The 12,106-nt window shown below is 43.2% G+C and overlaps 1 protein-coding gene across 1 annotated transcript in view; it reads left to right on the forward strand.

The window, feature by feature from the left end:
- Positions 1–3,803, forward strand: part of cntn3a.2 (contactin 3a, tandem duplicate 2) — a 42,672-nt gene extending 38,869 nt beyond the window's left edge. The window contains exon 23 of the mRNA XM_012827381.3: positions 325–3,803. Coding sequence (XP_012682835.2) covers positions 325–422 — 98 coding nt within the window. The 3' untranslated portion in view covers positions 423–3,803. The remainder of the gene's footprint in view (positions 1–324) is intronic.
- Positions 3,804–12,106: the final 8,303 nt, after the last annotated feature.

A 12,106-nucleotide genomic window follows, 5' to 3' on the forward strand; every position in this document is an offset into this window, starting at 1 on the left:
AGACTCTGTATCTTCTCCTGGGCGAAGCAATCTGATCTTTATTAAAAAGCAATCCATCTCTGCCTGTTGGCTCCTCCTCCTGCTCCCCCGTTGAATAGGGAGCAAGGCAGGCATGTAAAACTGCACTGGACATTAAGCTCAGCAGCTTCAAATTCACATTTTTCTCACTGCCGCAGACACAAATCCTGCATTATTTTTTTCTCCCCCTTCTTAGTGAGTTGTCAAGGCGAGCCGAGTGTTTGAAAATGAAGAGGGTGGAGTACAGATGATGAATTTAGTGTGCTTCTTGCGTAACGTGTCTGTCTTGTGCTCTCGTCTTTTTAGGTATGAGCGCGAGAGGATCGGGATCATGGCGGCCCAGTTCGGTTGCGTCGTCTCTGCTCGTCTTTGTGGCGTTGTCTGCGTCCATGTCCCCTCTGTAGGGGGTCTTTGAGGCAATGTCGACGTCCAAGTCCCCTCTGTAGAGGGGCGGGTGCGGGGGTGGGTGGGTGTGGGGGGAGGTGCGTGTCCATGCTGCTACTCATTATTGTTTCTATGGAGGACAACTTGGACATGTCTTCATCCTGTTTGTCCGTAGAGGACAACTTGGACATGTCTTTATCCTGTTTGTCCGTAGAGGACAACTTGGACATGTCTTTATCCTGTTTGTCCGTAGAGGACAACTTGGACATGTCTTTATCCTGTTTGTCCGTAGAGGACGCCTTGGGACGTGTCCCGCGGAGGACTGTGTTGAGTGCGCCTGAGCTCGTATCTGCTCAAGGTCAGAGGATCCGCGTGTACGGACGCGAGACATGAGATATGAGACATGAGACATGAGACGAGTCTTCAGAGGACGCACAAAAAAAACGCGGACGGAACGAGTACACAAGAAAAACAAACAGACAAACAAATGAAAAAAAGGGTGAAGTGCAAACTTTTGAAACGCTTTGGATATGTGTGCATGTTGTGTGAAGTGTATTATTCGCCTGAGAGAGGGAAGGGAGTGTCACCTGAGTCTGACATCCTTAAAACATGGAGGACGTGTGGAGGGGGGTTATGAGCTCTGTGCACTATTTGCTATTTTCTTTTGCCTCTGTGGTCCTTGAGAAGTACAAATGCCTTACCCCCGTTCCCATGCCAAAGTAGTTGGAGTCTTATTGTTTGGGCTTAGATATTGTGCTTTTGTAACAAAACCTTTTTTTTTTGTAAAGGGGCAAACCTAATGATCCTTTTTGAAAAGAGGATCCCATTTGATAGAAGGCTTTTTTTCCAAACAAAGTCATTACACCTCATGTTACCTGTGAGATTTGTTTAGAAAGGGTTTTTGCCTTGCCTCGTTTCTAATTGAGAATGTGTGTGCCTTTGAAGATTCATTCATTATCACTCAACCAGAGGATAGGTCCTCTTTTTTTTTAGGAAGCCAACTTGGTGGTGTTACCGTCTTGTTAATTAATTGTTATAATTATGGGGGAAAAGAAGTTTCAAAGAGGGAAAGCATCTGTCAAGTATATTTTTGGTAAACCCTCAGATCTTCTTGGAATATTTGATCTTGATGATTAGGCTCAACATTAGGGCAAATTTCTAAGCGTAATACTTAAATCAAAGCTTGCATAGACATGACTAAAATATCAGTTTTGTAGCAGAATTTGTCATCTCAAGATGTGCTTAAAGTCCAACCAGAACCAACCAAGATGCTCCCAATTTCTGTTGATCTGATGGTTTGCTTCAGCTTTGCCATATGATAAATCCATAACATGTTTGACAGATAAATTGGGATTATGTTTTTATGTCGTCCTGTTAATGCATGGTGCATTTGACACAATCGGATTACTGTGCGTCTTCTGTGCATAACTGACCATCGCCATCTGAAATCCAAGTATATCCCTTTAGTTGGTGTTGAGGTGTGAGAGATGAAGTTGCTTCGTCTCACACGAGACTGATCACCTAACACAGTCTTAACACAGTCTTAACACAGTCTTAACACAGTCTTAACACAGTCCATAGCTGCACTGTGTGCAGTATGTACGGCCTTTACCCTAGCTTTTGACAAAGGCCCGACACGCTGACCTGCAAGCACATAATGGAGGTCTGTTTTTATCCCCCGAAAGTGATGAATGTAACGTCTGATCCTTGCCGTGATTTAAAGGCCATTAAAGCATGGCGGTATATTCTACCACACCCGAGGGGCCTCCTGACCGCGTGCGCATCTGAATTATGGCCAGGGCGACAAGCCGCAGGAAGATGAATGCTCAGCGAGCGGCAGCAATGAGATGAGACGAGCTATATCAAGACAGCCCCAGACGGAACGGATAACGGCAGAGATTTGTTTTGGCGGCTCATCATTGCTGCCTGTGTACTGCAGTCACCTTGCCCACTGACTCTATCGTCCGTAAGGCCACCTCACCTTTTAAAGGCACAATATGTTGTTTTTGTTGTCCAAAAACAGCAAAAATGCTTCTAGGCTTCTTGTAGTGATGTACGTCTGAAAGTATGAAAGAAGTACTGCTTTTCTCAACATTGGATCCTGAAAGGGGCAAACAACAGCAATCAGATGTTTTCAGGCCTTTTATTGTATTTCTTTACATTGCCCTAAAATGTAAATAGATTAATAATAAAAAAACACATGAAACTTCAAATAGGCATAGGAATATTGTAGGCTCTCTCTTCTTACTTTCCCTTTACACAAGTATCATAATGGAGGTCCCCTAACCAATTTGATTTGTCGCAGCAAAAATGACATATTGCACCTTTAATTACCGTCCTGTCATAGCCCCGTCCCAGACAGGCACGTTCCAGAGCCACTGCAGCCTGGTATGCAGCATGAAGCTGATGTAGGTCCCGTACAAAAACTGTGTTTTCCTGTCCTCATGTCAACTCTTTCACAGCTCTTTCATGGCTAGCAGGGAGAGGAGTCTGGCCGCTATGAAAGTCTGCTTCCCCAGTCTGCATGGTCTTGATTTCCTCCTGTGGGTATTCTGGTTCACAGGAAGATGCCCCTCTTCAGTTAGTGTGGACTCATGTGGATGTTTCATGTGTTGTTTTGTTTTGTTTTGTTTGTTTGTTTGTTTGTTTGTTTGTTAGGTTGTTTTCTGGAATATTGCAATGCTCATGTTTTATTGTTTTTTTTCCCTGTAGAATGTGAGTACAGTGTTTACAGGACAGAAGCCTTACAGCTGGTATATATAAGAGGAAGAGAACGAAGCGGGCTCTTATAGTCATTCGTGTCGTGTTGTCCAGGAACTCTCCATTACTTTCGTATAGCATTTGTAAGGGGTGATGCTTTCTTATTTTGTCTGGATTGGTAATCACACACATTTGCATTTTCTGTGTAATGTTCATTTTTTGACAGTTTTGTCAAAAGGTCAAGTGTTGCAAAAGGTTTTGGGGGGGGAAATTCTGCATTCATGTGTTAATTTAAAAAGGTTTTTAATGTATCTAAGGGGGGAAGCGGTGATGTTAAATAGCAGCAGTTTTCATTCTAAATGTTTAAATGGTTAGCTTGCTTTATCTCAGTTTCAGTGTGTATCGCAGAAATATGCTTCTCTCTCTCACACACTCACGTACAGACCCACACAGACCCACACACACACACACAAACACACACACACGTTGTCCAGTAACACTTGGCCTTTTCTTTGAATACTGCTGCAGTGATCCGATGTTCTCTTATCTCTGTGAGATGAATGACCAGCACAATCAAAAATGTTGTTTTCATATTGAAAAGTAATTGGCTCATCTTGTATAGTAAAGCTGTGCATGTAGAAAGTTGTTTATTGTGCATTTGTGTTGAGTTTCTTAAATTTAATAAAGCTATTTACTGATGATTCGTCTCCGGAGGTCATACAAATATGCTAAATTGGCATCAGGAAAAGGGGGGAAAAAATGAGTTTTCAAGTGTTTTGTCCTTGAGAAGGTCCTTGTGATTTCCGGGCAGATTCCCTGCATATCATGTTTCAAAATAAATTATGTGCCTCAAACGTGAAGGGAAACCTCAAGGTTCACTCTGCTACTGAAAGCCACATTGTCAAACAGATCATGTCCTCTTTTATCCAGTGTGATGAAGTATTTTTACGGCATATCCCTTCACTTTGCTTTTGTGCTTCACTTCATTCCTTAGTTCCTTGTCTTTAATGTCAAAACAGACTTTAAAAGACCCACAAACCTCTGAAGGGGCAGGAATGTCATTGCAATTTCAAAAATATGATTTCATGAAATATTACACTTGCAAAATGTATATTTTAGTTGAGATTAGACTAGATAAAATGAATTGGAAACAAAGGCTAGGTTGAGTGGTGTAAAATGTCCAAATGTCAACACAAGCACATTTTCCCTATTGTCCTTGGTTAACAAAAGGTGAAATTCTCCAACCAGTGATGTCAATTACCAGTCAGGTTTTCTTAGTCCATATATATTTTTGGTGGCCAAGCAGTGAAGCTGCGAAGCCACCTAGAGGGTTTATTCTTCTTCTTCTTCTTCTTCTTATTATTATACATCTTCTAGCCATCAGCCCCTAGAACCGCATGGTCAGAAGTTGTGAAATTTGGCACACTCTTTGACCAGTCCCCTCATCAATTTCACCAAGTTTCATGTCTCCCATTCTAAACCTCTAGCGTCACCAATGGTTAAAAGTTTGTGAAGTGTGAAGAACTGCTTATATTTTTACCGGCAACGGCAAAGTCAGAGGTTCGAATCCAGCCAAAGCCGATGAGCTTGTCATGTCTCTGATTCTCGGTTTAGTGAGACTGTAAGCCACTGCAAAGGAAGCCAGGTACACCGCAGTCGCTAGCTACCTGTAGTCAAGCTGTATATAGTCAATGCAATCCTCAACACAAACTATCAAAATGATTTTAGATTTTCTAAACCGTTTGTCCGGTACAGCTAATCGAAATCGGCAGCAGAGCCGCCACACAGAAAGTTGTGTCGTATCTCAGTAAATCTTTGATGGATTCACGCCAAACTTGCTGCGTGTACTCGGAACCCTCTTCTGAGGATGTCGAAAGTTTCTTCTGGGTCATCTGACCTACTTGGCCACCCCATCGCTGCATGCAACTATATTTATATATATATTTCTTCTGTCTGCCCGAAGCACAGTGAGATGCACAGTACACACGGAAGGAGACATCACAACTGTAGAACTATTTAAAAATTGATGATACACTGGTCCTTGAAGTGTAGCTTTTGTATGCGCAAGAAACTGCATTTTCTCAAAGGTGTGTGTGTGTGTGTGTGTGTGTGCGCTTGGGGAAGGGGGCATGTTCAGACATAGCCTATATGATTTTGTTTCCTCTGTGTTTCTCCACTAGACTATGTTCTGACCATAATCTGGGGAACAGTCTAAAATATTAATATTAGCCAACCACAGGTTGGCTTTGTAGAAAGACGAATCATATCCTGGTCCTGCATACCCTAATAGCATCGCAAGGAATCCATGACAAATCTTGCAAATTCACCAAATCCATCCCAGATCTGCTAGATCCATCATCTACATGCTGGATCTGACCCAAATCAGCCAGATTGATGCTTGATCTGACCCAAATGAACCAGGCTGATGCTTGATCTGACCCAAATTAAAAAGATTGATCCTGGATCTGACCCAAATTAAAAAGACTGATGCTTGATCTGACCCGAATCAGCCAGGCTGATGCTGGATCTGACCCAAATCAGCCAGATGGATGCTTGATCTGACCCAAATCAGCCAGATGGATGCTTGATCTGACCCAAATCAGCAAGATTGATGCTTGATCTGACCCAAATGAACCAGGCTGATGCTGGATCTGACCCGAATGAACCAGGCTGATGCTAGATCTGGGCCTTGTGTGGGGGGGGCGGAGGGAGCTGCTGTTAGGGTATTGTGCCGTACACAGTGGGAGTTGTGGGGCATTTATCAGTGCAGTCATTCCTGTCACGCGGGCAGCACTTGTTACCCCCTCAGATTTATCTTACTTGCTTGTCATCCCCAGCCAGCATTATTACAACTGAACTTCATGAGAAGTAAAAATTGCCCTGCACACAGAGAACTGGAAGGGGTTTTTGTTTACCTGTGTGTGTGTGTGTGTGCCGGGTTTGTCTGTCTGTGGGTGTGGGAGCATTTGTGTGTGTGTGTGTGTGTGTTTGTGTGTTTAAGCCTGTGTGTGTATGTGTATGTGTTTACAGTATGTAAGGGTGGTGCTGGTGCCTTTTTAAATGTTGCTATCAGCCCCTGCTATGGGATTGTGATTGGTCTTGGCAGTGATTCATGCGATTCGTAGCGAACGATTGGCTGCAGGATTGCTGCTGCTCCGGGGCTGCCTGGGCTGGCTGCATGCAGTGGTGGTGGTGGTGGTGGCCGCGTGATGAATGCCGCGAGGTGCACGGGGTGTCTGTGATGAAACGTCCATTGCTCCCTCATCAATCCTGCTCCGAGCACAGATGAAACGGGCATCAGGGAAAAACCAACACACACTTCAGCCTCACACTCCAACCCCATGCTTCAGCCAGGACGCCTCCACAGCCGGCAGCCTGCTCATGCGTGGTCTAACTGGCTGGAGCAGGAAGAAAACAGCTTTATTTATTTGCATGTATTTGGTGGTCGTCGTCCCAGTGATATGCAGGGTGAAAGGGGGAGGGCAGTTAGGAGAGATTGACTGTAGACTAAGGGCCCCAATTACACTGACAGGCAATGAGCAAAGCAATGAGCAACGAGCAAAGCAATGAGAAAAATACGTCAACAAAATGAACAAAAGCTATCGTGTGACGTTTGGGAGCATTGCGCTGACCCACCCATGTTTGCACTCAGGAACTTCCAAATTATATTAAATTGGCAAAATTATTTTGGTAATTTATTAAATAAGCAATATGCGCAGCAGACTTTGCTCTTTGCTCATTGCTTTGCAATGAAATTAGAGCCCATAGTCTTCTGCTTGTCCCCGGAAGGGTTGAGTCGTATGCTGCAGCAACCACCGGTTTCTGTACCGGTTGGCTTTGTTGGCTGTGACTCTTCAAAGTGTCTCACAATACCTTGGCAAGCACTACATCTAACTCAGGATAGTTCAGCTTCACCGTAGCTCATTCCTCGCATGAAGGAACAAAATAAGAAATCATTCATGGAAAATCACACCTCTTTCAAAATACTATTTAACTGATTAATCAAATTTAATTTCATCTCGTGAATTAAATTTCTTTCAGGTTCTGTCCTGAATCGAATGGCACCATTGACTCATAACGACAGCAACCTCTTGGAATACACTACCATGTTTGTGTTGTACACTGGTAGTCATTCTCATGCAGTGAGCGTGACTAATTGGGCCTATATCATTTACGACACATATGACAACATATTCGTAATAGGCATAGCATAGCTGAACCCTATCCTTAGAAATGCTCTTGTTATTCGAATGACTCTGGCAATAATCTAACAGATAATATGTGTTACGGGAGTGTGACAGGGATTTGTACACTATGTATCCTATTAAAGATAAGTTGGGGGAAATGCATGCAGTACTAATGACCTATTTGCAAACTATATGGTATTGTTTATTCCTTGCATATACAGTACACACTATAATAAGGACAACACAATAGGACCTTATTATTCACATTTTTTCCCCCACTCCGGACGTTTGTCGGTTTATCCTAATTAGGATCTCGTAGAGATACCTCTCTTTATGTAGCTTTAGAGAACAGATGCTTTTTTTTCTCTCCTTTCTTCCTCGAGAGGGTTTTCTCACAGGGATGTCACCTGCACAACTGTCGTACCAAAAGCCTTTAAATCAATGGAAATGCGGAACAGAGACTGACCATCTGCTAATTAGTTACACGTCTCTAACAGCGTTCACTGTGAGAGGGGACCTCATCATTTTGTGATCAAAGGAAGGAGGGGGCAGAAAAAAAACCATGGTAATTGACTGGGAAGAATGAAATTATTTGTGTTCTCCTAAGCCTCCTAGGTGAGCTTGTCAGAGGCTTTTCCTCCAGCAACCTTCAAGGGTCAAGACTTGCTTTCATAATCCATAATTCTTTCACTTGCGTGTGCAGATGACTATAATGGATGTTGGGGTATATTGTAGTTCTGTGATTGCTAGCATATTATCTGCCATGAATCTTGGTTTGAAGATTTAACATCAGCGTTCACAGTTCACAGGGCTAAATGTAAGGCCTGATGTGATGATATGCTGCAGCAAATGGGGGTCTGTGGATGGATGGCGTGTCAAAGACGTCCTCTGAAACCTAACCCCAAATCCCACAAGTTACAGGATTAACTTATGTTCGCCCTGGGACCACACTCATGAACTCAGTGTGATTCCATAATGAATAGACATGCCAACAAGAATTATGTCTCCTCTTTCCCTTCCAACCCTGTCTGTATTTCTCTCTCTCTCTCTCTCTCTCTGCGCTCTCTCCATCTCTCTCTCCCCTCTCTCTTCATCTCTCTCTCTCTCTCCCCCTCTCTTCATCTCTCTCTCCATCTCTCTCCCTGCTCTCTCTCCCCCTCTCTTCATCTCTCTCTCTCCATCTCGCTCTTTCTGCTCTCTCTCCATCTCTCTCTCCCCCTCTCTTCATCTCTCTCTCCATCTCTCTCTCCCTCTCTCTTCCTCTCTCTCTCTCTCTGCTCTCTCTCCATCTCTCTCTCCCCCTCTCTCTTCATCTTTCTCCTCCACTCTGCACCTTTCTTTACCTTTATGCTCTCAATTTACCTGCTCTTCCTCTCTTTCTCTCTCTCTCTCTCTCTCCGTCTCTTCCATTCTCTGTGTGTTTTTGCAGGATATTCTGCAGCCTGTAATAGCTGGGCTGATGTTCTGAGGGTAATTAAATGCCAAGTCCTTTCGGGTCGAAGCCGTGGTGTTGTCGGACTGAGAGCGAGATCAGCAATGTCATCGCAGAGCTTGGCAACGCCGCACTCCTCCTCTTCCTGACGGAACAAGGCAGACGCCATCATTTCATTAACCTCCGACGAGATGCGTTTGGTATTGGCATGTTGTCTTACATCCTGGTCCCCTGCCACAGTGACTGCGGATACCGCTTATTGCTTTTTTTTTGTTGTTTTGCGAAATTCAATAAACGGAGATCAGATCAGAAGAGAAAGTGACGTGAAAGGTCTCAGAGGGTCAGAGACTAATGAATATATCTTGTCTCATCGGTAAGGGTGGTATTTCACCTTAGTTAGGCATCCAGACTTCACACTGAGAGATTCACACTGAGATCTGAAATTAACACACCGAGTGTTCCTCTCACACCCCTCATCACACATCACAGACGGCAGACTGCATCACGGCAGCTGCTGGAGGGAGGATCATCTCATTTCGATAATACTGATCGAGAGCTGGCTGAACATTTTACCGTGGAAGCATGTTGAGTGTTTGTGTGTGTGTGTGTGTGTGTGTTAATGAGTGTGTCATTTGTCAATACACGTTGTCATTACACCTCACAAACTCATGGAATTCAGTTATCACAACTTCAATGTTGAAGTATCTGTGGCAGAGGAAAAATCCCGAGGTAAGAATCCTCATTTTGGCACTGTTTAAATAACTAGAAAAGAAAAAGAAAATAAGAAAGTTACTATGAAAGAATGAAGGGGGTTTTGGAAAATCTACAAGATAACGCCTGTGGTAGTTAAACTGGCCTACGCGCTTGAGAGACTCCACATTCCACTCTCTTAAATAAAATGGACGTGTATGTCGTCTCAGTATAGACTTTATACCAATTATATATATAAAATGTGCCTGTTGCTATCCCTCTGCTACCAGTGAGAAATAACACTACAAGGCTACAAATCATTCAGGTTATGCATCACCAATTTCACAAGGTGAGCAGAAGCTAACCATAGCTAGTTTTATCGATCAGAGATGGTTCTCACTAAAACCATTTTGTAAGGATTTGATAGCGACAATATGTTGAAAAAAATGTATCAAAAGTTTTAAGAGCAAGAGCTGCAACTTTCATAAGAAACAGCGGGGTATGACTTAAGAGTTGTCTGTAACCATGGATACCACTCTAGAGTCCCTCATGTTGCCTGAGGCAAGCAACACAATGTAGTCCATAATTTTTCTGCTTTAGCATATTGGCAACAACATCTCTATTTTTACACGTCAAGAAATCAGTATGTTACAAAAGTCAGAAAGATACATTTGAACTCACTCTGATGGTGTTGTTTCGCTCAAATCTTATTTTCACAGATGTTGCAAAAACCCATTCATTTTTCCATTGGGATTCCATTTGGGAGTCCGGTCGAATCCTCACTTTGACACATGCACATCTTAAATCACTACAGGTTTCACAATAGAGTATGGAGGTGGAATTATCAGACTGGGTGTGTGCAAGAGGTCCACTCAACCCTGCTTTTGACATAAAGCACTTGGATTAATTCGTTTCTTCAGTCAGTTTTTTGCGCTTTCATTGACAGTTGTGTCGACTATGATGCCCCTTGAGTCCTGAGATTAATTGGAAGAAAAATTAGTTTTAAGTTAGAATATTTACTGGTTTAACTTGATCATTTGAGTTTTGCACACTCTAGTTGAGGTTACTCAGAAAAGTGCTTGGAATAGGTTGCCTTATAGTTAAACCAGCACATTATTTATTTTACAGTGTGTGCATGTACAAACGTAGGTGTGTATGTGTGTATGTGTGTGTGTGTGTGTGTGTTTGTCTGTGTGTGTCTTGTTGACACAGATGGCTACTCCACCCTCACTACCTTGGCAAAACTGTTAACAACAACCTTGCAGGATCTCCTCAGCATGTGCTAGAGAGACAGACTTGTGTAAATAAATAAGTAAATAAATCTGCCATTTAGTTTTGTAGAGCTACCATCTGTACAGTATCAGACACCTTTTGTCAGGTCTAGTCAGTGGAAATATGTCTAACATCTGGTCTAATATGCCTTATCCAACCATGTCTTAAAGAGTTATTTTCACCTACCACACACTCAGACAACATCCATCTTACTTATAGTACTTACTTACCAATGATGCATTTATCCATAGCAGACAACATCTACAACCGGGTCAGACAGGTCAAACGGTTCCCTTGGACTTCTGATTCTATTTCCAGGAGTATAGAGCAGTAGTAAGGGCTTCACAATGAGTAACCTGTGCTTGCTCTGTGTGTGTGTGTGTGTGTGTGTGTGTGTTTGCGTGCGTGCGTGCGTGCGTGTGTGCGTGTGTGTGTGTGTGTTTGTGTGCGTGCGTGCATGCGTGTGTGCGTGCGTGTGTGAGTGTGATCTGCATACAGTGCTTTCAAACCCAACAACAGCAATGTCCAGGATGACGTAACAGATGAAAATACGAAAGGCACATTTTTGCCTGTTTCATGAAGATAATGAAAACACACAGCACTAATGTCTAGAGAATTCTATCAAGGTTTAACCTACATGCAGCTGAACGGTATATAGGACTTTTCACACCATGTTGCAAATGTTCTTTTGATTGTCAGCCAGAATTGTGTACCCCAGTAATCAAACAGTAGAACATGTTATTCATAAGCGACTATGACTAATACAGGCTACATAAGGAAAGGCAAGTGCATGTTGAAATGTCCCCACCATTGCAGGAAGAAAATCTTCAAAGTTCCCATGTACTGTTAAGTCCATGCATCACCCTTTTCAAATGTGTAGGACCATCTGGGCAATTAAAAACTGTACAAATTGCCTTCCTATTTTCAGTTTAAAAATAAATAAATTTCCTCAGCATATAAGAAGTAGTTTATTAAAGGAGCTTGTTAAAAGTGAGGCTTCCTTTAAAGACCTGACTAACAGCAGCGCCGTGTACTCTAATTGGGCCTGGTGTTAATACGCTGTAAATAATGCACTGTGGAGTACTCGAGCCCCTCGTGAGAGGAGCCTGCTTGTGATCAGGGTCACTAGAACAGAAACGATCAGAGGAAGCATTAGGGCGCCTCAGCCACAGACGGTCTTCTGCGGGCGCGAACCGACTGTCGTTACTCTCCAGAGCTGGAAATGACCGCTCAGATCCCGTGTTCTCGTGGGAAGGCTGCGCAGAAATAAGAGGGCCAAAAGAGGCTTGTTTCTTGTCGGTCTCATCAGACAACCTTTGCCAAAGGAATGTTACCCGTCCAAATTCGCTCCGAGTCTTGGCATACTACCACTGCAAACCCGTGTTTGGCTGGTAAAAACCCTAACTGCAGCCACTGTAAAGCA

This window comes from Clupea harengus, chromosome 4 (assembly GCF_900700415.2).
Source record: "Clupea harengus chromosome 4, Ch_v2.0.2, whole genome shotgun sequence".
NCBI classification, from domain to species: Eukaryota; Metazoa; Chordata; class Actinopteri; order Clupeiformes; family Clupeidae; genus Clupea; species Clupea harengus.